Genomic DNA, 23539 nt, shown 5'->3' with positions numbered 1-23539 from the left:
GAAGATAAACAGGTTGCTTACCTGTAACTGATGATCTTCGAGTGGTCATCTGTGCAGTCACACACGCCCACCCAGCCTTCCCCGCTGCTGGCTTTCTCTGCCGTGATGTTTACCTCTGTAGAGTGTCAGTGGCGGCTGGAAAAAACTGAATGGGAATGGCGCCTCCCCCTCGCACCAGGCATGCGCAGTCGATGCCTGCTCCCCAGGGCAAGTGGGAAGCGCGCCAAAAAGCGCTCTAGGTGAGCTATTAGAGACTCCGAGGTACGGATCCGTTGCCTACGGCAAAACCCATGTGTGGGACTGCAGAGACCACGAAGAAGATCTTGGGAATTCCAAGGCCCTCCTGGCTGCTGCTTCCAAGAGGCTCAGCAGGCTGTTACTCCAATAGCAAAATGCAATACACATGCTGTATATTAAAATTCTAAATTAGGGTCACCGAACTTGTCCAGCCACATTTGGAATTTGGGAAAGGTAGCAGACAATGGCTGCAATGGGGCAGGGCGAATCACAAAACAGAACGAGGGTCCAAATCAAGTGTCTTCCCCATGACAGAAGAAATTGCTTCCAAACTGGTGCTTTGAAAATGCAATGCAAATTTCTCTTCTGAAATGCTGAGATGGTGGAGGAGGAAATTCATGATTGCATCTCCAAACAAAGGTCAATGATGGCTCTCTGCATCACTTTAGGGCAAGGCTTCCAAGCTCAAAGATATAAGAAAGTCTATGACTAGGGCCAAAACAAGAGAACATTCCTGCAAAGCACCTGCCGAAGATGATCTCAGACGAACGCTACTCAGTCAGCTGATTTGGAATAATCTAATTCTCCCTAGTTTACCCTCCTAAGATCCATTTAAAATACTTTGTATCTCAGCCCCAAGACTCAGAAAGCAAACAGATGCTAGGAAATACATTAGAGGGCAGCTTGGCATTTCAGTACTACAACAGGGACTGCTATTTTACAGCAGGTTATCTAATAAAATTGTAGGCGACTACATTTTTTAAAAAAAAAGGACTACATATTTTAAAAGATCTGTATAGATAGTACCACCTATTCTGAAAGATCATTAACTATAGGCCTATATCAGCTGGTGCCAAAAATCATTTGAATAGCAAAATTATTATTCACCATTGCTCTACAAACAGCTATCCATCTTCAGTGTATCTAATTCTCAATGTAGTCAAATCTGTGGATACTTAAATTCTGAGGCTGGGGCCATGAGCAGTCAGAACAGATCTTTTTACAAGCTTGAAAAATAGCCCAGGCTAAAAAACAAAACACAACTTCGCGGGGGAGGAGGTTAAAATCTCCCCAAATGGTGCACTTTTAGTTTTTAAAAAAGGATGTCTTCTGCTGCCATTCTTAGGCAACTGCAACAGTGGGGGAGGGAAAATGAAATGCCCCCTGCAAATTCCTGCAGGTCAACCCTCTGTTTGTTACATATCTCATCCTGAACAAATGCATTGAGGGATAGGGAAATTTTAATCATCTCAATAAACACTGCAGGAGCAGACAAAGAAAAGAGGCAGCAGGGGTGGGCAGAAGAGGTAATGGAAGAATACCAGTGAAGGGTGGAGGAAAACGAGTATATGGGAGGAGGGCAAGCGGGCAGAAGGCAGCAGAGAAGGAAGCAGCAGTAGTGATGGGAGAGTGGGAACAGAAGAGAAAATCACAATTCCTCACAAGACCCCTTACTTGTACGAATGAATTTCTCCTCATCAAAAGGACATATACATGTAGTATACCATTTATAATAAGGAGGATTTATGCTGTTAAATCAGTAGCTCAGAGATGTGACATTCAAGCACATTTCACTGCAAAACATTACTGAAGCATCCATTACAATAATAACCAGAGGGATATTACTAAACCTCCTTACCTTCTCTTCTAGGAATGGTGTATTAACCGGAAAGCAGGACCAGAAATGTCTCAGCAGCTCTCCTACTGCCACATACAAGTGTTTTAGTTCACACTGAACATCATTTGGCACCATCTCTGCAGTTAACAACAACCACAAAAATCACATTCACACAGAAGTGTATATAATGAATTATCTCAGCTTAGAAATGCATAATGACATCTGGCAGTGGGGAGATTTAAGATGATTCCATATTCAGACAGGTTGTGTCCACGTGGGATGAGGGAGACTGAAGACAATGATCATGTTCTCTTGCACTGTAGATTTTATGATGATCTTTGTGTTGTTTTTTAAAAGCCTTTTCTGCAGCCTTTAGAGCAGGGGTGTCAAACTCAGGAGGACCAAATATGACACAAATGGAACTTTGTGGGGCTGGGCCATGTGTGTTATAAAATATGCCAGATAGTGGTAGTATAAACTTTATAACAGACACAGGCAAACACAGTTAAAGATATTATTTTTAAACTTAAAATACAAACATGCTTAAAACTTTTCCAATATTTTGTTAAAGTTGGAAAGGTGGGGGAATACTGAAATTTGGCAGTGCAATTTTTAAAATAAAACATCAAGAAAAAGCACAAAGGCTCTGACTCTGTGGAAACAATGAAATGGCATTGTAAGCTTCTCCCCCACCCTCCACCCCCGAGTCTGCTCAGATTGGCAATGGCTTTCCCCCTTTGGCTGTGGGTTCCCACATTAAAGTACTCACTAGATTAGGGCCATTCAGCAGAGATAAACTGGCTGAAAGCATCAACCTTGTTTGCAAGGACACAACTCCAGGAAGTGCGAGTTTCATCTGACTATAGGAACTCTGAAAATGTAACTATCTCCACCTCATTTGAAACCACTGCAGAGCAAAGACAAAGCTCCAAGGAAAACATGGAATGGACCTTAAAATCTACCCCACGTTTTCCTTGCAGCAGCCAGCAAAGAAACGCAGGAAGAGCCCGGGAACTGAGACTCAGCCTGGGAGCTTCAAAGGAGGCATCAAAGAGTCTTTGAAGCTCCCAGGCTGAAAAAGACTCTGCCGCAGAGCTTCAATGGGTAAGGACAAGAGGGGGAGGAAGGGGGAGAAAAGAGCACAGCAGCCCGGATGCTTGACACCCTTGCTTTAGAGGATCAATCTGAAGATCATAAGTTCTTTTTTTTAGCCCAAATAAGTGTGAAATCATTGAATCTGTAGCAAAATTCCTTTACTATGCTTCCAAGAGATGTTTCTTTTGTCCATAGATTCTACTGCAATCCATTTGGATTTGTGCTGTTATGCCAGTAAAGGTTGTGTGATGTGATGTGACATTTGGCAGTGGATATAGAAAGGTGTGTGTAAAGGACACCTGCAACATAAAAGGATCTCTTCTCAGTGTGTAGAAGGCCAAAACTGAAGTATCAATACAGAACTCAGAACCATGAAAGAATAAATTCCAATTTAACAAGGTTGGAAAGATCCTGTGCTTTTAGAAGTATAAGAAAGAAGAACAGAAGATCCCTGCTCCCTTCCTGGTGATTATATAAATGTAACTAAGAACATTTAAAGACTGCTGCCTCTATTTCAGAAAAGGCTGTTGCTGGCAAACAGTGGCATATAACCTCAACATACTTCTCTGTTTAAGTTCATGCCATTGATATGCCTCATTTCTTCATTTGGCACAATGCAACAAAATAATTAATGGTAGAGAAATGTTTATGTTGTGTTAGAGAAGGACGGGGCAGTGAATGTCGCCTGAAAATAGGTTTTGCAGGAGATGGAGCCTAACCTCAGGCCTCCTCTTCTTTGCTTTGAAAAAAGGATTGTAGAAAGGGAATAAAAAGAAAGGAAGGAAAGCCCAAGGGAAGGAGAAAGAGACAGGGCAATTTAAAAAAAAAGGAAATCCTGAATGGAGAATGGAACCACAAGCTTCATTACTGAACAGCCATCCCGATACTTCAGTGGCCATGGCTGCTATTCCAAGTGCTATCTGAATGAGGGCAATCAAGAACAAACCATGCCATCCAATGTCCCTGTTCACTTCCCCAAAAACTAAAATGGTGCTGGGGAAGTTCTGGAGTGTGCCATTACATTCACAACCACTACATTGGGGAACCCTGTTTTAGAGAATACTAAATTAGAGTTGTAGCGTTTTGGATTTTACCTGAGAACTGCCATGGGATCCGTGGGGGAAAATGGTATAGAAATAAGATGAAGAAAAGATAACAATTTCTAATATTTTGCCTACACTCTTCCATTTAACTAAAATACTACAGAAGACATGACTGGGAGAGGCAGGACCTTTTTTTCCTTCCATGTCACAGCCTTCTTGCTCATGAAAATAAAACATTACAAGCAGCATTGTCCAACCCAGGGGTCCCCAATCCCCAGGCGGGGGACCAGTACTGGACTGTGGCCTGTTTGAAATGGGCCACACAGCCTTGCTGCCCCACCCCCCACGGTGCCTCCTCCTCCTCCCCCTATTTTCATCATTTTAAGGCTGGGGAAGGGAAGGAGGCAAGGGCAGCGTCGCTTGCTGCTGCTGCAGTTTTCCTGCCCATCAACTGACTGGCATGGGGGGGGAGGGGTTGGCCTGGGAAGTGCTTCACAGCTCCTTCCCTGGCCTTAAAATGGTGAAAACGGGGGGGAGGAAGAGGCTGCGGGCTGCGCGGGGGGTGCCAAAAAGGGAGCAGGAAATGGGAGGAAAACGGGGGAGGAGAAGGAAGCGGTGAGGCTGTGCAGGGGGGTAGCTGAGGAAGAAAAGGGAGGAAAATGGGGGAGGCGGTGGCGGCGAGGCTGCACAGGGGGGCGATGGAGGGAGGAGGAAATGGGGAGGAAAACGGGAGGAGGAGGTGGTGAGGCTGTGCGGGGGGTGGAGAGGCTGCACAGGGGGCGAAGGAGGGAGGAGGAAATGCTGGGGGGGGAGGCCGAATTGGGTGCTCCCACCCTGCCGGCCCTGAGGCTAAAAAGTTTCAGGACCACTGGTCTAACCCATTATTTATTTAGAGAGTTTCTATGCCACCTCTCCAGGGAACCTTCTTAAGGCAGCGTACAAAACATAATAAAAACACTGTAAGTTATTAATTTGGTGAGGGGCTGTGATTCAGCAGAACATGTGCTTGGTAGCAGTGTGTGTTCAGTATAAATCAAATCAACTAAATCAGTCATCATAGGATATAATGAAGCCGAATAAATCCAGGTTTCCTGAATATTTACCGAATCCCAGTACCATATAGATACTGGGATTTGCGAATATTGAGAAATACTGATTTTTTTTGAGTCCAACAAACTTGAATTTTAAAAAAGATTTTTTTCCCTAGCACACACCTAACATTCCCAGCACACACCTAACATTGCTAACATTAATTTCCCCATAAAAATAATTGTTGCAAACCAGTGTTCTCTTCATTCTGCATATTTTAAGATTTAGTTCTCAGCACAAAGCCATTTTATTCATACATTAACTTTTCCAGGATGGAAAAGAAAGAACATTTCTGAAATGGAAAAAAACCCTTAGGCCTACTTTGTTCAATTAACAGCTAAGATCTGTGAGAGTATCATATGCCAAAGTATAGAAAAAGAGTTTCTCAGCAAATTATCCCATTGCCTAGTGCATACAGAAGAAAAGAACAGCACCAAGGGATGAACTAATCAATTAAACAACCTAATTCTATTCAGCTCAGTACAGAGAGCCTACGATGCTTATATGGTCCCATAGAACATTTTGCACACTTGAAGAGATAAATGAGCAAAACACCAAGTACTTACGGTTTATGGCTTGCTGTGTTCCACCCTGCATAAGTGCTCCTCCAGGTGATAGAGCTGAGATAGTACTACTAGCAGCACCACTTGAGAGAACCTTGAAAACCAAAAGAACTTTCTGTCAGCAAACATCAACTATAAAGATGTAAGGTCAGTGGTAAGGGTTCAGAATTAGAGATGGGCTTGGAACGCCAAAACGGTGGTTCGGTTCAGGGTTCATTGGGTTACCTGAATTGGTGGTTTGTTTAGGGTTTTTCTCAATTTCCAAAACAATTTGTGGTCTGTTAGTTCATTCAGTTCAGGAAGGCATAGAATGGCCTCTGAGCAGGCTTAGAGATGTGAAGGCCCGGAAAAAAAACAGAAAAATTTGGGAAAAACCCAGGTTTTTTTTTTTTCCCTGAAGCCTTTTTTGGTTTGTTTTTAAAAAAATTGGAAAAATTAAAAAAAAAAGAAAAACTGATTATGGAATGTTTTATTTTAACATGATGAATAAAATATGTTAAGATAAGGTGTTCAAATATTTTTCAAATCATTTCTAAAAAATATGTATGGTATCAGATTATTCTAATTTCTGTGCATGGAGTAAGTAAGTGTGTTTTAGGTCATGCCCATTCATTGAAACTTAGTCCCTTCTATACACTTCCCCCCTCTTCAATTTTTTAAATGAGAATTAGGTTTTTTATTTTTATTTACTGTGGAGAGGAAATATGAATAATTGTTACTTCTGGATTTTTAAAAATTGTTTTGTGGAGGTTTTTTTTGCCTGTTCCACATAAACTAGTAAACAGTTTAGGAGATTGTTGCTCCATTTGTTGCAATTACAAATAAATATTATTTAAAAAGTAAATTCTGTTTGTTATAATTGTTTGGATACACTATATTTTTAATATCTTAGTTGTGATAATTTCATGTCAAGTAAAATTGTCCATAGTTATATTTTATGTTCCTAAAATAACAGAATGACTTTCAATCTGGAAAAGGAAAAAAAAGTGCTAATGTAGCGGTTTCCCCCCAATTTTTCCGAAAATTTCCGTTTCTCCCGGAAAAAAATTAGTTTTTTTTCCGAGCTTCAAAATTTCCAGAAATTTTACATCTCTAAGTAGGCTAGATACACCAAACTTGTGGCAAACTCTTCAGCAGACTCTCTTCTACCAGCTCACCAAGTTTGGTGCAAACTGCATTTCGGGGGAGAGGGGTGTTGAGCTACAGCCCCCCAAAACAGCTGCCCCCAGTAAACGGCTCTCTTAGAAGCTGGGGAAGGAAAGGGAAGTTGCTCTGCAGCTTCTGGTCAGTCCCCCCCTCCCCCGGAAGCTCAGAAACTGACTAGATGCTGCAGCTCCACTCTTCTGGTCCCTGCATTTCTGTTCAGTTTCCACTGACTAGAAGCCGCAGGGGGTAAGGGAGAGTGGAGCTGTGGTGTCTAGTCAATTTCACTGGAAACTGACCAGAAGCACAGGGACTGGGAAATCAAGCAGGTGCCAGTTGGTCTGGAAAAATGAACAAAACATGAACCAAATGACATGCCAAGAAAAAAGGTTAGTTTGTTTTGCGTTTGGATGTGGTGGGATCAGACAGACCCATTTTGAATTAACCATGAATCAGCCATTTTTAGCATGAATCATGATTCATGATTCAGTTCATGCCCACCCCTACTCAGAACATGCATGACAATTATAGATCACATTATTTCTTCACTACTGCACTGTACAAAACATCCTCCAGGAATGTACTAAACTGATATTGATGTTATATACCATAGGGGGCATTATTATATTTATAGATTATTTTCAGCCATAATGGTTCTTGAAGCAGTGTAAAACCAAACCATTTTGAACACAATTCCTGGTTTAGAGAATTCAAATTTACAAGAAATCCCTCAACAACAACAAGAATTGCAGATTTATACCCCACCCTTCTCTGAATCAGAGAGGCTTACAATCTCCTTTATCTTCTCCCCCCACAGCAGACACCATGTGAGGTGGGTGGAGCTGAAAGTGCTCACAGTTCTTTCAAGGACAACCTCTGCCAGAGCTATGGCTAACCCAAGGCCATTCCAGCAGCTGCAAGTGGAGGAGTGGGGAATCAAACCCAGTTCTCCACGCACGTAGCACTACACCAAACTGGCTCTACAACACCACACCAAACAAGGAGCTGAGGTAAATACTAGCAGAAAATGCATACACCAAGAATAATTTGCTTCAACTAATCTGAAGGCAGAGCAAAAAGAAAAAAATAGAATAAGCTTTTACTCCTCTCTTTGAAGAGATTTGACTTGGGCTGGACCCCTGCCCTAAACACTATATCTAGGATTCTGCGGGCCTTCAGGAATAGCACACAGAGGGTAACATGTGGCTGTGCAGGAGGAAAATTATCCTAATCTGTTGTGATGCAAGTCTTCTTAGACTGAAAGAAACAGGCTGCAGAGTCCAATCCAGAACTTGCCAAACCTCTAAATGGAAGGAATTCCAAATAACTAGGGAGTACCACAAAAAAAATAGTGACCTCAACAATAACTACAACTTTTATATTTCAACACTTAATAACAAAAAAAAGCGCAATAGCATATCAAAACAACTAAGTTCCTGAAAGACAGCCTTCTCCTCGTATTCTATCACAGTTTCTATGGCTGACTGAAAATCTAACTACATCATCTGCATATTTTGTTCATCTAGCAAAGGGGCAGAGATTTTTTTGTAGTTGTTCCACAACTTTGAATTCTCCTGAAGACCTACCAGAACCCTGAATGTATTAAGGAAACAATGAAACATTTTTCTGTTTGAGGCAGGCAGGGTATGGAAAATGTCAATCTCCACCTAAGCAACTTGGGAGCATGGAGGGTAGTCAGCCGTTCCTCTTACAAGTACTAGTGTGGTGTGGTGGTTAGAGTGTGAGACTTGGATCTGGGAGGCCCAGGTTCAAATCCTGACTCTGCCATAGAAACTCAATGGGTGACCATGGAGCAGTCACACACTCTCAGCCTAACATTGAGGTTGTTCGGAGGATAAAATGGACCAGGGGAAAAAAATGTTAGTTGCTCTGCGTCTCTGCTGAGGACAAAGGTGGGGCAAGAATGAAGTAAATACATAAATTGCTGTGAGAACTGCAGTGGCCTTGATAATTCATACACACAGCTGCCACAGTGCGCAAGACTGCAGCACCACAAACAGTGACTATATGTAAAGACAAAAAGGTTAATAAAATGTAATGTGCAAGTTTCTTAATCTATAACTCTTAAACATAACTGTGGAACCAGTCATGAACATTCAAAAAGAATATAAAGTTAATTCTACACAATGAAAATATGCAAGTAAACAGCAGCAATACTGTATCAAGTCTTCAAAGAATGTTATTGTTGTTCAGTCACACAGTCAAGTCCGACTCTTTGCGAACCCATGGACAAAGTCACGCCAGGCCCTCCTGTCTTCCACCATCCTCCAAAGTCTGCTCAAATTTGTGTTAGTTACATCAGTAATGCTGTCCAGCCATCTCATCTTTTGCCGTCCCCTTCTTCTTTTGCTTTCTGTCTTTCCCAGCATCAGAGTCTTCTCCAGTGAGTGCTCCCTTCTCATTTGGTGGCCAAAGTATTTGAGCTTCAGCATCTGGCCTTCCTTCAAAGAATATGAACCCGCAAAAGTGTTTTTTCTTTAATGAAGCAAAGCCATTAATCTTACCTGAGTTAGTTTGGGGACATAGATTTCCATTTCTTGTCTAATACTATGCAAAGAATTAATAATATCCTGACTAGTTGCATATTGCTGTGATTGAATTGGTGTTGGACCATGGTAATACCTGTTGAAGACAAAAGTTTGTAACTGAACTTCTGACATTCAGAACCCCATTTTCAATTTTAAGGACTTCCAGCAAGCTTTGGGGCTTTAATGCCACTTTTTTTGTTGGTACTATGATAATTTGCTAATCTTTTTTTAAAGTTACAAGTAAACGCCTGTATTGTAAGGTATAAAAAGTTAGATGTATCAGAAATTGCTCATAGTAATCATGCCCACTAGTGTTCCTCCCAAAAAATATATATTATGAGAATGTATGGACTACAGACCATAGAACTGCAACATTGGAAGGAGCCATACAGGCCTCCTGCTCAATGCAGGATCAGCCTAGAGAATCCCAGACAAGTGCTTGTCCAGCCACTACTTAAAAACTGCCAGTGAGGGAGAGCTCATCACCTTCCAGATAGCTGATTCCACTGTTAAACAACTTTTACTGTAAAAAATCTTTTCCTAATCTGTAGGCGGTATCTTCCTGCCCTCAATTTAAACCGATCATTGTGAGTCCTCTCCTCTGCTGTGAACAGGAACAGCTCCCTTCCCTCCTTTGACAACCCATCAAATACTTAAAGAGACCAATCATGTCCCCCCTCAACCTCCTCTTCTCCAGACTGAACATACCAAGTCCCTCAGCCTTTCCTCATGGGGCTTGGTCTCCAGGCCCCTGATCATCCCCTCATCACTCTCCTCTACACTCACTCCATTCTGTCCACATCCTTCTTGGAGTGAGATCTCCAGAACTGCATACAACACTCCAGGTGTGGCTGGACCAATGCAGTGTACAGCGGGATTATGACATCTTGTGATTTGGCTGTTATGACTCTGTTGATATACCCCAAGATGGCATTAGACTTTTTTGTCACTGCATCACACTGGCTGCTTATATTTAACTTATGGTCCACCCATACCCCAACTTCTTGTTCACACGCACTGCTACTCAGAAGTGCATCCCCCATCCAGTATGCATGTTCCTCATTTTTGTTACCCAGATGTAGAACTCAGCATTTATCCTTGTTAAATTGCATCTTGTTCACATCCACCCACTTTTCCAGCATGTTCAGATCTTGCTGAATCTTATCTCTATCTTCTAGTCTGTTTGCTGCTCCTCCCAATTTGGTATCATCTGCAAATTTAATGAGTAGTCCCTCCACACTCTCATCCAGATCACTGATAAAAATATTGAAAAGTACTAGGCCCAGTACCGAGTCCTGCGGCACCCCACTGGGCATCTCCCTCCAATCAGATTAAATGCCATTGACAACTAATCTTTGAGTGCAGTTCTCCAACCAGTTCCCTATCTACCTATCTATCCTAAAGTCCAGTCCATAGTCCTCTAGTTTACCCATCAGAACATCATGGGGAATCCTGTCAAATTCAGGTAAACCACATCCACAGCATTCCCTCGATCCAGTAAGCTCGTTACTGGATCAAAGAAGGAAATGAGGTTGGTCTGGCAGGACCTGTTGGGCACAAATCTGTGCTGATTTTTCTGGATCACCAAGCTGTCCTTTAGCTGCTCGCAGATTGATCCCTTTAAAATCTGCTCCAGGGACAGAGGTCAGACTGACTGGCCTGTAGTTTCCTGGGTCATCCCTCTGGGTCATCCCTCCTCCCTTATTTGAAAATTGGGATAACATCTGCCCTCCTTTGATCTTGCGGCATGTCTCCCATCCTCCAAGGAGTCTGGAAGATGATTGACAAAGGTTCTGCAAGCTCTCAAAAAAGCTCTTTGAGATGGTACATCCATTTCCACCCATTTCCACTATGTGTCACAGATAGGCACAATGCCTAATTCTACTTCAACTAAGTGCAAGGATTCAAAGACAGTAGACCACTTCTGTGTGCACATCAGACTCAGGTCCGCATCTTCATGTCCCATCCCCAGTGCTGCTCTTCAAGACTAGGCCATCCCATGGCGCACAATATACACCTCACAGTGAGTTGCAGGCATAAAAGCTGCAGGCTTTGCACATGCACAGAAACATCATAGGCACATAGCTATCTGGATTCAGAAAAATACTAAAAACAACCTGGAAAGTGACAGGGTGAAATGCCATATCAGTGGGAAAAAACTGCAACCACCTGCAGTCCACTCAAGTTACCTAAGCAAGTGAAAACAATAAGATTTTGGAAAGAAAGACTTACAAGTGGGCAAAAGAAAACAAGAACATGTGCTTGAGACTGATAACTGTCCAGTCTTACAGCAGTGCCCATGTTTCATTTAACAAAGGTTCAATAACATTTAAAATTTTTTAAGTGGGTTGTGTGTGTGTGTGTGTGTGTGCCTGAAAATCATGGTGACTTCTGGCGACCCCCAGTGGAGCTAGGACTTTTTCAGAGAGGCGGCTTGTAGCTCCCTTCCAAGTACTTGCCAGGGTCGACCCTTCTTCGCTTTCGAAATCTGACAAGATTAGGCTTGCCTGAGCTATCTAGGTCAGGGTAGGTTTGAGGACTTAAGTTTTACTATAACAAAAATATGGTTTACACAGTCTACTAGAAGTTTAACGCTTCCCACTAGCAAAGATAAAATCTATGACAGGAATCTGGGATTTGTGAGGACAAAAAGCAATATTGGACAGGGGCTGCAGCGAGGAGGGGACTTGGGTGAGATTGCTCTTTCCTCCAGTGCCAGCAAAAAAGATCATACAATTCAAGCCATTGTAACTATTACAATGCAAAGCACCTGAGAGCTGAATTCCCTGAGATTTATAAAAACTAGAATGCCATAGAAATGCAGAAAGCCTGGAGCCACAGTGATGTCTGAATGCACAACGCAATTAAAGAGCATTGTGCCTCAAGCTGTTTAAATTTATTCACAAAACATACCTATCTGATTTCTTTAGGTTTAGTGCAATAGTTTTAATGCTGTTGTTATTTTCTAAATCCTCATATTCAATGGACTCTTGCAGCTTTACCTACAAGATAAAACATAGTCAAGATTCTGTAGACACATACATAATTAACATTCTCAACATAATATTCCACCTTGAAGATCATACGTGGAGTAGCTTCAGTGACTCCTAAAACATATTTTTATTTTTGCTCTTTTAAAATTTGCAAGGCAGCCTTTGGTCTTACCTTTTTCATTGGCGGCTGAAAGAAATCTGAATCCCTGGAGTTTCCATCCATGCTACTGGTCTCGCTATAGTGATCATTTTGTGCTTCTCTGAAAACAATGCATTATTCCATATATTAGTTTCTTTCACGCTATTCAATACATTTTCTACCCCACCCCCCCAGTTCTGTCAGATCCAGTCCCACCTCTTCTATGTAACCGTAAAGCATACACCCAAGAAAGAAAGGGGAAGAGTACTGCTCTGGAGGGCCAGAAGCTGCCAATGGACAGAGAGATGAAAGACATTATGTCTGAACAGAACAACATGCATGGCATTTTTTATTCTAATCCTCTCCACACAAAGCAGGATGCTATAAACTTTTAAGGGCTCTGATCTCTTAGAAGGAAAGAGTCCTAGAAAAGATATAAATTCGTATCTGTCCACATAAATTTTTATATTCTCACTTTAACATTCTCGTTTTCATTTAAATTATCAGCACCAGTATATGTAGAGTTGGATTACTGGGCAATGAAGATGTGTGCTAAACTACCAGCAAAATTTTCCCGTTGGCTAAGATCCCCAACTCTTCCTTATTGCTTCAACTGTAGGTCAATTTAAATGCAACACCAAACCATGGGTTTGGAAGAAGCATTATAGCTTCATGCCCTCCCTACTCCAATACATAGCCTCCTTTCTCTACTTCTTGGTTTCTGCTGCCATAACTGGAAATAGAAGATGGGAGAAACTCTACTTAGGAATGGGCACTGTACCACTCAACCTGTGGTCTGACGTGTTCGTTGACCTAAATAAGGAACACACTAGAAGACCTGTGAGGAAGAGAAACTAATATACCTGGTAGAACAGGCCCCCAGATACAAAGCCCTTAGAAAACCAGGAGTTTTCCAAAGAATGCAGGCTTGACATAGAGTCTTATACCCTTGGTGATTGGATAAACAGGTAACAAGTACTTTTGACTTGGCATGGCTCCCTTGGACATTCCCAGTTTTGGGATGGCCCACAAGAAATTAGCAATTGTTTACCTTAAGAACGAACAGATTCGTTTTACTTGGCACTCCTAACAGCAATAAAATACTTCTTCACCATCTCAAGGTCGCTTCACCTTGCTATACATGTTTAACAAAACATCCCCAAAATACCAGACCCCATTATAAATCTGTCCTTAGAACTGTATCACAATGGGTCTGTCAAAGAAGTACTGTGTTCTCCTGGCCTGTGTGTTCAGCCTCCCTCCTAACACTAAATTAGATTATAAAGTAGACCACAGATTTTGGAGACCTAATAACAGCACTTTAGCCAAACTATCTCAGGGACATTAGTCAAATAGGAATGCAAAGCATCCACTTTCACTTTCTCAGTCAGCCAAACTGACTTAAGAGACAAGGCTGATTCTACTGAATTAAAATGAGAATAAATGTGAACAAATGTTCCATTATGTTTCTACTTCTATTCCTTAAATGTTATAATATATTAAGGCTAGTGCATTCCACAGCATGAACTGACCCGTGAAGCACGGTTTAAGCATGAACTGGGCTAGTTTGTGGCTCCCTTACCAGAAGTTTGGGAGAATGTGCCTCCCATGAACCTTTCCAGAACCCCAGAACCTCCCATGTAGGCTTGGGGAGGGTTCATTCCCCCTAGTGTGATGCAGTGACAAAAAAGGCTAATGCCATCTTGGGGTGTATCAACAGAAGCATAATATCAAAATCGCAAGATGTCATAGTCCTCCTGTATACTGCATTGGTCCAGCTGAACCTGGAGTGTTGTGTGCAATTTTGGAGGCCTCATGCCAAGAAGGATGTGGACAGAATGGAGTGAATGTAGAGGAGAGTGATGAGGATGATCAGGGGCTGGAGACCAAGCCCTATGAGAAAAGGCTGAGGGACTTGGGAATGTTCAGTCTGGAGAAAAGATGTTCCTGTTGGCAGCAGAGGAGAGAAAATGATGGGTTTAACTTAAGGGCAGAAAGATACTGGCTGAATATTAGGAAAAACTTTTTAATAGTTGTTTAACAGTGGAATCAGCTACCTGGGGAGGTGGAGCACCCCCTCACTAGAAATTTTTAAGCAATGGCTGGACAAGCACTTGTCAGGGATGCTCTAGGCTGACCCTGCACTGAGCAGGGGGCTGGACTAGATGGCTTGTATGGCCACTATGATTCCTCCATTCTGTTTAGGATATCTGCCTTTGTGTTGGCAGTACCTGCTACATGTACTGCTTGCAGGGAGGATCCTTGTTCCATGACCAATTCCCAAAAGACAGTGGCTTCCCTGCACAGAGCTGCCAAGGCTGTGCCCCCTGTCTGTTCATACAGGTCACTGTCATAGTATTTTCTGTAACAACTTGAATGACTTTTCCCTTGGTGAGCTCTGTGAACAAGGTAAAGGTATAACATATTGGATGAAACTCCAAGAGGTAAATATGAAGACCCAGTTCCTCAGGTGACTACACATCCTGAATCAAAAATGACCCACAATGGGCTCCCTAGTCTTGCAAGGAAGCAACAGAGGTAACAGACAGCCGAGGCATCCTTCCCCCAAATAATACCCCTGCTAAAAGGTAAAGGTAGTCCCCTGTGCAAGCACCAGTTGTTTCCAACTCTGGGGTGACATATCATAACATTTTCATGGCTAGGAGGTTACTACTGCACATTCAGCAGTATTATGGCTCTATAAACTGTGAACCTACTATGCTGGGAATGCACAGCAAGGCAAAATTTACTTAAAACCCAATTTTGTAAAGATTACATTCTTAGGCATTAATATGTGGTTGTGGCTGTGGTAGAAGCCATTAGCCCTAAAAACTTCTGAAAGAATAAGGCTGACTGAAATCTATTGTTAAGACGGGCACCTAATCAATGCCTTAATATGTAAGGCTCTATCTACAGCTAGGAAAGCCCTGGCTACTGTGGCATCCAGAAGGGATCCAATAAAGGAAACTTTCTGAGAAGGTTGGCAGCATGATTTCTTACTGTTAATTACCAAGCCCAATTCCTGGTACGTTTGCATGATCAGGGAAACCTGTGACTCTAGTTCCACGTGGGAAGATGCTGTCACAAGCCAGTCATCCAACTATGGTGTGCAACTACAACAGCAACACATTTAGCAAATAAAATACCCATGGGGCAGTTGGCAACCCAAGCAGAAGGCCCATGTAGTGGTAGGAAATGTGGTTATATTTAAAACACAGGAACCAGCAATAACCAGGCTGGATAGCAATATAGAAATAAGCATCCTGAAGGTCAAGTACACAAAACTAACACTTTAATGTTAACAACTGTAAAACTAACTCCAACATCAATATTTTGAACCTCCATCTTTTGGGGGGCATTGGAAAAAGCACAAATAAACCTGTGATGATGTCTGAATCAGGGACTCTACTGCACTCTTTTGTATAAGGGATGACAGCTCTTGCTCCAATGCAGGCATGGAGTTATTCAGGGACTGATCAGGATGTTGGAGGGATGGCCATGGCCAAAACTCTAGTCTATAACTTCAATTAACAACTGGCAAAACCCATGTCATGAGTGACCTCCCATTTTTCATTAAAGACTGCTAACTTGTTTTTTAAAAAGGCAGGTGACTGGTCTATTACAAGACCTAGTCAGAAGGAACCTTTTGGAGCCTGTTGTGGCTCTTTAGGGAGCGGCTGGTGTAGTGAGCTCAAATGCCTAGCTCTATGACTTGACGTGTGCCTGCCCTGAACCTGAAAAGGGGTACTGCGTAGGATACTGTAATGAGCATGGATGCTGATGTGCGTGCTGAGAGTATGGTGACTGGGACTGGTGGTATCTGTACATCTGTTGAGTCCTGTATGGAGTGGCGGGACCTGCTTTGATGCCAAAAGTATGCGCTGTTTACTTGTTCTTTTTAATTTGGGATAAAAGTTTGTCAGTTGACAAAGCAAATAGTGTTTCCCCCTCAAATGGAAGGTCTTTCACCTTCTGTTGGGTGTCAGGAGAGAGAGCTGCGGAGCACAACAAAACCTGTATTCTCAATATAAGAGCTAAAGCCCTCTGTGATGTATCTCAAGCAAGGAGAGAGTTCAGAAGCAGAGAAACTTCTAGAAAAACTCACGGTACTCAGTAGTTGAAGAGAACACATCCTCACAATGTGGCGGCAAAGAAAGTGCTGAGAGCACATGACTGTTAGGTGGGAAGACAGTCCCTAATGAGCTCTGTATGGGAGGGACTCCTCTTGGAGTGTTAAAGATACCAAAATAGCTGTAAGAGAGACTCCAGTGGCTGGCCTGCTCAAGCGCAGTCCCAATGAGGGATTGCACAGAAGACTGAAGGTGAACACATTACTGGCAAAAAATAGTGAAGACCTGAAATGACTAGTGATTGAGGGTAAAGCAGAAAGTACCAAACCAGGATCACAAATGAACATCAAGAAGACAATAATGACTCTTGAGGAATTACACAACTTTCACAGTGAAGGAATTGAAATTATTCAAGATTTTCTATTCCATCACTCCATCATCAACCAAAACAACAGACTGCACCCAAGAAATGAGAGGAAGACTGAGGCTGGAAGGTCAGCCAGGAAGGAATTAGAAAAGATCCTGAAGTGTATGGATATGTCGCTCGTGACCAAGGTCAAGATAATTTACACAATAGTATTCCCCATTACTATGAATGGATGTGTAAGTTAGACTGTGAAGAACGCTGACAGGAAGAAAGTTGATTCATTTGAAATACAAATACTATACCAAAAGACAAATAAGTGAGTTCTAGATCAAATCAAGCCTGAATTCTCCCTAGAAGCTGAATTGACGAAACTGAGGCTATCATATTTTGATCACATTATGAGAAAACTAGACTCACTGGAAAAGACAAAAATACTAGGAAGAGAGAGAGAGACCTAACATGAAATGTATTAACTCAATCAGGGAAGCTGTGGCCTTCAGTTTGCAAGACCTGAACAAGACTGTTAATGATAGAATGTTTTGGAGGTCACTAATTCACAGAGTTACTGTAAGTCAAAGTGGGAGTAGATGACACTTGACACACACTTTATATAATGTGCTTGCATTTGGGGGCCATGTTCTTCATGCACTAAGATTTACTTTAAAGACCTACCTCAAATGAAAAATTTGATCTTTTTCATTTTTTGTTTTTAGCATATTATAACTTGGTCAAATCATTAAAGTTACAAACATCTTGAGAAGATGGTCTGCCTTTCCATGTTAAAATTTTCTGGAATAAACTTAAAAGGAATCAATGCTTCTAGCTCTTTAATTTTCATGTAATTTTTAAAATTCATCATATGCTCTTTGATGATACTCACTGTTTCCGGAGTCCAGCTGCAAGGACCATGGCACTGTGATGATTAAAGCGTTTTATAATGGCAGCATTGCTACTCTCCTTTATTGATTTATTGACCAAGTTGGATGTGGAGGGTCCCAAAGAAACACCATAACCCTACAAGAAAAAGCCAATCTTATGAGTTTGAATGGAATCTCCACATGACGGGAAAATCTGACAACAAAATTACTGCCTTTTTAAGTAGGTGATCTAGAGTGGGTACTACGACCCCAAAGTGTAACTATTACTAATTCCCCTGTGCCATTGTTTGTTTAAGTGATATACAAGATGACAACTGAAAGATTTCTACTCACCAACATCCAATTATCCCTTGATACAGCAAAAAGAAAGCCATGTTTAAAAGCCAAGAAAACTCACAACTAGTACCAAAATCATGATATTTTTTTCAGGAGGTATTGTTTTTTGGAGACAAGAAACATGTTTTGGGAAAAGACAGCTATCTCCAACTTCCAGTAAATGAATGGGAAGAAATAGGTTGCCTACTTGAAACAAAGGGCACCCACTTGACCCAGTTCCAAAATCTGATATAGCTAGTCTGTAGCTGGGAGGCAGAAACTCCAAAATGAAGTACCCACAGCAGGGGATGGCACTGATCTAGGAGGGAATCTGTTACTCAGATGCCTTCAGTTGGTACTTTTCCTTGTGTTTCTTCTTCTCCCAGAATGTAGGAACTAAGCTCAACACTTTTAGAACTTATCTTTATGCTGACTTGGTAGCAAAGAGTTTGTTTTGTCCCTCAAAAAACCCACAGCTGATGTGCCTGGTATTGGTGGTGTCAAGTTCAAGGCATGTGGCTTTTGCCTAGGTGGTCTGAATCAATCTGCTATAGCCTCAGAGGACTCTTTCCCAGATGATGGTGGATAACCTGCACTTTGCCTGCTTAGTAAATCTGAAACACAGGTCTGTATAGTGTCACTGGTTGTGGTTGTCAGCTAAAAGCAGCTTCCCCTAGCACTGACACCACTTAATGAAGGTTGTCTTCTGAGCCACAGGCTGAGATTGAGATTTTGTTTGGTTTTGAAAAGGAAAAGGTACACCTCGGATAAGTAACTCTGAGAAAAGATTAGTTAATACTGCTGTGACGGTAATGAACGGGTTAACAAGAAAACTAAGGACGCACAGAGCCTGTGTCAGATGACCTGAGGGTGGGGGCCAGAGTGCTCGGAACTCTCAGAGGTGATTGACAGCTAACGGCTGAGGGCAGTTAGAGTCAGACGGAGTCTGAGGGAGACTGCTGAAGAGAGCAGTTGGTCTGAGAAGGAGCTGAGATAGGAGCTGAGGAGAGTCTTTGAGAGAAGCAAAGCTCACTGTTCACTCTATAAAGACAGCCATGGGGCTGTGTGTGACTAGAGAAGAGTCACAGTAAAAGACCTGAGAGGTCACAGACACAGAAACACTTCTCTTAAGAGCTAAAGAGGTGGTTGAGGGAAAGATGTGGGTCTAGAAGTCTGAATGGCTGGGAGAAGAGACACCAGTCGACTTAAGAGACTTAGCACATTATACCCAAGAGGCCAACCTAGAATAGTGTTGGAGAGTGAATCTATATAAACTGTGAATCTGAGAGACCTAAGTGAACTAGATATTATAAAGCCTGAACTACGAAGAAACTGTTAACTGCTTGAGATACAAAATAGCCCATGTATATATTTCCCATTCCCCAGTTGAAGACGGCATGTGTATGTTAATAAATTTCTGTGGTTTACTTTAAAGTTCTCTGGTGCCAGTATATTGGGAAAGCTATCAAAGCTGCTGTGGTCCCCTACCTATAAACTGAGTTTATATCCATCTGAAAGCAAAACAACCCCCCCAAAGAGACTAGTATTGAGAAATCCATATTACACCCACCCCTTGAGTTCCATAGCCGTGAGGTAAAATTCAAGAGGAAGAACTGAGGCGGAAGAGGGGCTGGGGTAGCCATAAGCCGCATATAGAAGCGATCCAGTGATATCGCGAGGCGCGCTGTTATAACTGCTATCAATGTAGCAGGTCAAAGAGAACTAAATAAGATGTGACACATGAACATATAAAACTGACTTATATAAGTCAAGCCACTGATCTGTCAGATTCAGTGCCATCTAAGAGTAGCAATAGCTCTCCAAGGCTTAGGCAGAGTTCTTTCATATTACCTACTACTTAATCCTTTTAACTGGAGAAGGTAGGGTTAGTCCCGTCTGCATGCTGAACAGCTCCTCTTTCTTAGGCACATGTGAAGGAAAGGTCAACGGTCTGGCAAACCAACCTTGTCCTGAATTCATTTATAGACTTCGAAGGCAGCCTTAAGCCCCAGTGTACCTTGCCCCTATGCAAGAATGCTGAGGGCCTCGGAATGTTCTGCCCTTTCACCTCCTTCCTGGAATACACATTTGGGGTAAAAAGCTAAGGTAAACAACTGTTTCCTTACCCTGCATAATTCTAGTAAATGATTGTGTAAAGACAAGTGTATAAAATAAAACGACCACTGTAAAATAAAGAGACCACTGTCAGACAAGACATAGACAGACTGGTGCGAGAACCTCAACCCTGAGTCGTGTGACATTCCTACACACATGCATTCATAGTTGCATCTGAGGAAGGGACTTCTGTGACTATCAGCTAACTTTAGAAGTTTCTGAATACTTATGTGCAGCTGTAAAGTGTATAATACAGAGACAACATGGAGAAGTAAATACTAAGCTATTTTTGAAAACTACCTGCTTTGCGTAGTATATATTCCAGAAGTAAGCCTTGTATGGTCTGTTTTTAGTTCAGTTTCCCTTGATCCACAAATGAATTTTTAATTTACAAATAAACATGCACACTTAGGATGTATTGTCGGCTACAACATAACTGATCTGTATTAAGTAAAAGTAAACACTCCCGCGCAAGAATACAACATTCTTTGCCAGATCAGATCAAGATGCACTTTGGTAAGTATTCCTTGCAAGATGCTTAGCACTAGACTGTGCACCAGAAATCAGTCAGTGGATCACCAATAAACGATTTACATTTAACCCATTCCTGGTATGCTTTACAATTTATAATTTAAATCACTTGTACTTACTTCATCCAATGATTTATCTTCTAAGGATGTTAAATCTAATAAAGGATTTTTCACCCCTTGAGACACCATTGTCTTTAACTCTACATATTGAAGAAAAAGCCCAGAATTATATTATGAAGACTGCAAATCTGGAGAAAGGTTTTCTAAGCTTGGCAAGTTGGCAACAGTCATGAAATGTGAATATCCAACAACTGATATTTTAAAATTTTAATTAATTTTCATAATCTGCTTTATACATAAAGGTTCAACTCCCCCAAGTGAGTCTGAACATGGCTCCCTGTGCCAATAAAAAAAATCCATACAATGAGACCAGGTATGGATAATGTGTGTGGGGAACCCTAGGTTTGAAGAAAAATGTGAAAACTTTTTCTGAATGTTAAAAAACTTAAAGAAGTGATGCTTGTACAAGTATACGCTCAGGTATCACAACTTTAAAAAACTTTTTTAAAAACTTGACATCTCACAATACTATATGACATCTACTTTTGGTTTACTAAACAATTCCAAATGCTGATATAAAATGAAGTAAGGAGGCAATGAATCACATGCCAGGAACAGAATGCAGTTGCAAAACAGGAAATGGATTTCCCCTCCCCTCTTTTTTTCATAAGCTGATGTATATACTCTAAAACAAAATATAATTTGGTGCCAGAAACACAGAAAAGAGTGTTTTCTCTGCACTGACTAAGCTTTGTCTGAAGTATTTTGACTCCCTTTCATAACTAAATTGAATTGGGCTGCCTAGGGCCTTTGCTATCTCACTTTTATGGATACAAAGTAGATTTTGCCTATGAAATTCTCACAAACACCATGTCATTCTCTAACTGGGAATCATCTTTGTACAGTCTACTGCACAGGAGTCTTTCCTCCTTGTTTCCTTCTTTTCAAAGTACAAATTACCAAGCATACAATCTTATATAACAAAACCTGAACACAAATACGTAGTGTTCTTGCTACAGACATGAGGGTGGCAATTCTAAAAATAAGGAAGTGCTACTCAATTCCTAGAACCTACATCAATAAATTTCTATTGGTTTTATGAGTTCAATAATCTAACTCACAAGGGAATGAGAAGTGGATTATTAAATATCTCATCAAATAAACACTTTATTAATTTCAACACTCATTAATTCTTAGGCACAGCATTTAAGGAATGAAACCATTATATTAATTAAATTACTGAAGTTGAAACTCAGCTAAAAGCTCAAATTAGTACTTGCAAACAAGGGAAAAATAAAAACATACCCTTTTCATCCATTTTGGCACATTCTGCAAAAAGGTCTTTTGATCCTGCATTCAACCTGTCTCTATGAAAATAATGAGACTGGAAAAATCGCGTCCAGAATTCTTTCTCCGTCATGCTATGAGGAACATTTTCTGCATATTTCACTTTTACTGTAAATATGAGACATAAAAATGAACATCTGCAAGGCACAGTGTAACTTAGAATAGAACAAAGAGATGTTTACTACAAAATATTATGATTGTTTTAAATTTGTTCCTCATGCACACAATTCAGCATTATGGGTAAAGTGAAATATGGGTATGAATTACAGAACCAATGGAGAGTAAATAAAAACAATATCCTTTCCCATTTATTTGCATATGGGTTCAGGTTTCAAAATTAGATATAATGGCAGTTCATACCAGTATACTTTTAAAAAGTATAATAGACTAGACTAGAATGAATAATAACAAACAAAATTAAATTTAAAAAGATAAAGATAGTCCCCTGTGCAAGTACCAGTCGTTTCCGACTCTGGGGTGAGGACTTCCAAATTATGCTAACACAAAATAAATTATGTTAACACGAAATGGAAGAAGTTTCCATCTTGTCCTAAGCAATCAGAAAAGTCACTCCAGATTAACCCTGTTATGCCCCTACTGCCCTGTATCCACCATTCAAATGTTAGCAGGCTTATGACTCAAGTGCAAAGTTTTAGAGGCCAGTTGCTATGTCCCATTTCACTCTCTGGAATCTACTACATTTATATAATTTTTACAATGTGCATTTGACATTTTAATGGACATTAATTCTATGCTTTTTTCCTTATTCTATAGGACATCAAATGACAACAGGGTTGATGGAACCCTGTTTGATACGGTATACATTTTAAAATAATGAAACTGAAAATCAGATTGGTAATTGTCCATTTAGCACTGTGTTCTCAGTTAATAGCCTCTCATATAGACACAAAAGATGTTAGAATTCAGCACTAAAATGGATTACTTACCTGCAGGATAAGTTCGAAATATTGACTCAATGATATCTGCAGTTAAATTATACCTCAGGCCATTGCATCCATCTGTTTGAGGTCGAACATCAGCCTACAAGAAGAGAAACATCGGAATTTTTTTTTAATTGTCAAGCCATGATTATATAAAGCCTGTGTATATTCTGCAACCAAGTCTCCTGGTCACATCCCTTATAAAGACTCAGTGGCAATCTCAAAATTATTATAAGATCAAATTTTATGCTTGCCTGCTTTGATTTTGAAAAATGAATTCAAATGGTGGTGGATTGGGTGGTGGATTACCTATACACTTGGCTGTTTGAGAACCAACTCTCAGATAATGGTATTTATACCACCACCTAGGATTTGTAAACACTGGCAAACAAGGCATGGGGTAGCATTAATATACATAATCATGGTAACATTGTGCTTGTAACTTTC

General features: G+C 41.0%; 1 protein-coding gene across 3 annotated transcripts in view; it reads right to left on the bottom strand.

Annotated features, from left to right (window-relative positions):
* Positions 1 to 23539, bottom strand: part of GTF2H1 (general transcription factor IIH subunit 1) — a 46800-nt gene that overhangs the window by 13120 nt on the left and 10141 nt on the right. For all 3 annotated transcript variants that reach the window (XM_060263219.1, XM_060263220.1, XM_060263218.1), the window contains 9 exons: positions 23099 to 23192; positions 22110 to 22259; positions 20865 to 20944; positions 17787 to 17920; positions 12503 to 12590; positions 12251 to 12339; positions 9314 to 9431; positions 5649 to 5739; positions 1877 to 1992 (listed from right to left, as the gene is read on the bottom strand). In XM_060263219.1, the coding sequence (XP_060119202.1) occupies positions 1877 to 1992; positions 5649 to 5739; positions 9314 to 9431; positions 12251 to 12339; positions 12503 to 12590; positions 17787 to 17920; positions 20865 to 20944; positions 22110 to 22259; positions 23099 to 23192 (960 nt within the window). The remainder of the gene's footprint in view (positions 1 to 1876; positions 1993 to 5648; positions 5740 to 9313; positions 9432 to 12250; positions 12340 to 12502; positions 12591 to 17786; positions 17921 to 20864; positions 20945 to 22109; positions 22260 to 23098; positions 23193 to 23539) is intronic.

The sequence above is a fragment of the Heteronotia binoei genome, chromosome 21 (assembly GCF_032191835.1).
Source record: "Heteronotia binoei isolate CCM8104 ecotype False Entrance Well chromosome 21, APGP_CSIRO_Hbin_v1, whole genome shotgun sequence".
Classification (NCBI taxonomy): Eukaryota; Metazoa; Chordata; class Lepidosauria; order Squamata; family Gekkonidae; genus Heteronotia; species Heteronotia binoei.
The sequence above is the reverse complement of the archived record's forward strand: the minus strand, read 5'-3'. Positions and strand labels throughout refer to the sequence as shown.